Source organism: Penaeus monodon, chromosome 35 (assembly GCF_015228065.2).
Source record: "Penaeus monodon isolate SGIC_2016 chromosome 35, NSTDA_Pmon_1, whole genome shotgun sequence".
Taxonomy (NCBI): domain Eukaryota; kingdom Metazoa; phylum Arthropoda; class Malacostraca; order Decapoda; family Penaeidae; genus Penaeus; species Penaeus monodon.
Genome location: NC_051420.1, coordinates 17,796,830 through 17,799,329, shown reverse-complemented (window position 1 = coordinate 17,799,329; position 2,500 = coordinate 17,796,830). Strand labels below are relative to the sequence as shown.

At 52.1% G+C, this 2,500-nt stretch overlaps 1 protein-coding gene across 1 annotated transcript in view; it reads left to right on the top strand.

Moving 5' to 3' along the window:
• LOC119595257 overlaps window positions 1–2,500 on the top strand; it is a 44,060-nt gene that overhangs the window by 29,763 nt on the left and 11,797 nt on the right. Inside the window, exon 3 of the mRNA XM_037944416.1 lies at window positions 687–1,833. Coding sequence (XP_037800344.1) covers window positions 687–1,833 — 1,147 coding nt within the window. The remainder of the gene's footprint in view (window positions 1–686; window positions 1,834–2,500) is intronic.

The window sequence follows — 2,500 nt, the reverse complement described above, 5'->3', positions numbered from 1 at the left end:
ATATCATGAACATCATGTATTTGCTGCTGTTGTTGTTATCAGAATCACCACAATCCTCATTATTTGTCATAATCATCCTATCGCTGTTTTGATATCTCACTCCCCTTAACCATAATTCGCAATTATTCCTCACAGTTCATGAACATAATGTCACGCTAAAAAGAACAAGTCATGATTTCACGAACCATGACATAACTAACGTCACTAAGCATGAGGTTTTCCATTTTTTATTGTAATGGGATAGTGATATAGCATGGCTAATAAAATATCTTATAAGGAATGAAAGCCCCTGAGATCAAATTGATTAACAAGTTGATAAATTAAGTAAATGGACATGATTTTCTTTGCTCAGTATGGTTGGTTCTTCCTTTGGAATGAAGCAGTGTCTATTACAAAACACTGGGGCTTTTTTTTTTTTTTTTTTGGGGGGGGGTTAAATAGCTTGGAGAAAAAAACAACCATAATATAGTTCAGTTCCGATGAAACACCTCATAAGTCTCTCTCTTTAAAAAGCTATTTCTCTTTAGCATGCTCTTGGTGATAAAATAGAATAATTCATCTATTTGTTTTGCATGATAAAAACGTGTGCATGGTAATGGTGGCCGTGCGGCAAAGCAGCGGGACCAACGGGGAGCAACTGCGCCCATGATGTAAGTGCCTGCCTCTAACCGACCGTGTCTCCCCAGGATGTTGTGGGTGCTCGTGATGGCTCTGCTGACTCCCCCGCTCGCCGCCGGCTCGTCCAGGGAGTCGCGCAAGGAACCCAACCTCCTGCCGGTGCCCCTGGGCGTCAACCTCCTGGGCGGGATCGTCAGCAGTCAGGAAGCCCTCGACGCCCTCGCCGACCACGCTCCTTCGGGAGGGGAGCGGCGTCCTTCCTCCGAGGTCGAGATCGATTACGACTACTTCCTGCCCGGGGCGAGCGGCAAGGGCGCTCGGGACCCGTTCTTCGGGCTGGATCGCCAGGGGCACGAACGCCCCTCGAACCCATCGGCTTCTAAGGCTCCTTCGGCGACGGCGAGTGCGCGCCCGGCGCAAGAGGACACGGCGCCCTTCTACGATTACTACGCGGACGGTGGCCACTACCCGGCAGGGTCCCAGGGGCCGGATTACGATGCCTTCTCGGTCTTCTATGACTCCATGTTCCCCGACCCCGGCGCTCCCGTCATTCCCGGCGAGGACGACGCCCGGCGCCCCGTCGTGGTTGAGCCCTCCGTCAGCCCAGCGCGGCGCCCGACGGAGCGCCAACCGACGACCGCTCCTTCTGCCACGCCCTCGAGGTACGTGACGACACCAAGGGCCCCGAGTCCGTCGCACCCATCGGAGCGGGACGAGCGCCCCCGCCCGCTGCGCCTCCGCCCGTCGCCCTTCCCTCGACCCTCGACCCCAGCGAGCCCGCCCCCAGGAAACACCTCCAGCTTGCCCTCCTCCTCCTCCTCCTCGAAAGCCTCGACGCCCATCGACATGTCCCACCTGAAGACACTCTTCCCGATGATCCTCCAGAAGTTCGGGCTCCCGCTGTCCCTCGCCGACGACCTCTTCCGCGACGAGGCGGCGCTGCAGGCGACCCTCCTCCAGATCACGCGCGACGAGTCCTTCAAGAACGCCGTCGAGATGTTCCCTCAGTTCGACGTGCCCGGCATCGACTTTGCCAACCTGCCCAAGTTCCTCGCTGACCTCGACCCTTCCATGGTGATGACCTTGCTGCCGCTGCTCGACCACATCGATTTCTCGCACATCACGGACCTCCTGTCGGGGATCGGCATCGACATGTCCTACTTCAAGGGCATCCTGACCCGAGGGGGCGCGGCCGCTCAGTACGGCGTCAGTCCGGTAGGTGTTTTCCGTTCTGTCAGATTGCCTGGACTCCTGCGTGGCCTAAATATGTAGTGTCCCCTATGAAGCTTACTCTCATGGTCTAACCGCAAAATTGTGCTAGATATTGTATCCAAATTTGCATATTGTATCCGTATGTTAAATTCTAGTGATATCTACAAATTCTTTTTAAAAGCGCACGTTGGAGTCCGCGACTTAATTTAGCCATCCTGTACTAATTTAGAACGTCAGGTAAGCTTCATTTGCATAATCACATGAGAACAATGGTCCTCGTAACAACAGTAATATACTTCAGCGCATATTATGTTTAGTCAAAGTAACAAAGGTTAGAGGAGACAGAACCAGACACCGACTAATTACCCTCATTGAAGAGATTATCACAGGAGGGAAATATAAAGAAGATGGAACCGTAGATGCGTGGATTAATAGCTGCTTAGATTATGCTTTGATATGAATGATGCTACAATATGTTCATATATCATGAGAAGCAGAGGCAAAGAATAATAATTTCTTCCCAATCTTTCTTTCTTTTTCTTTCTCCTTCCCTTCATTCGTCCATCTCTCCCACCTTTCCTCTATCCCTTCCCCCTGGTTCACTCTCTCCTTTCCTCCATTTCCTTCACACGTTCTTACTCTCTCCCTCTCACCCCGCATTCTCTTCCCC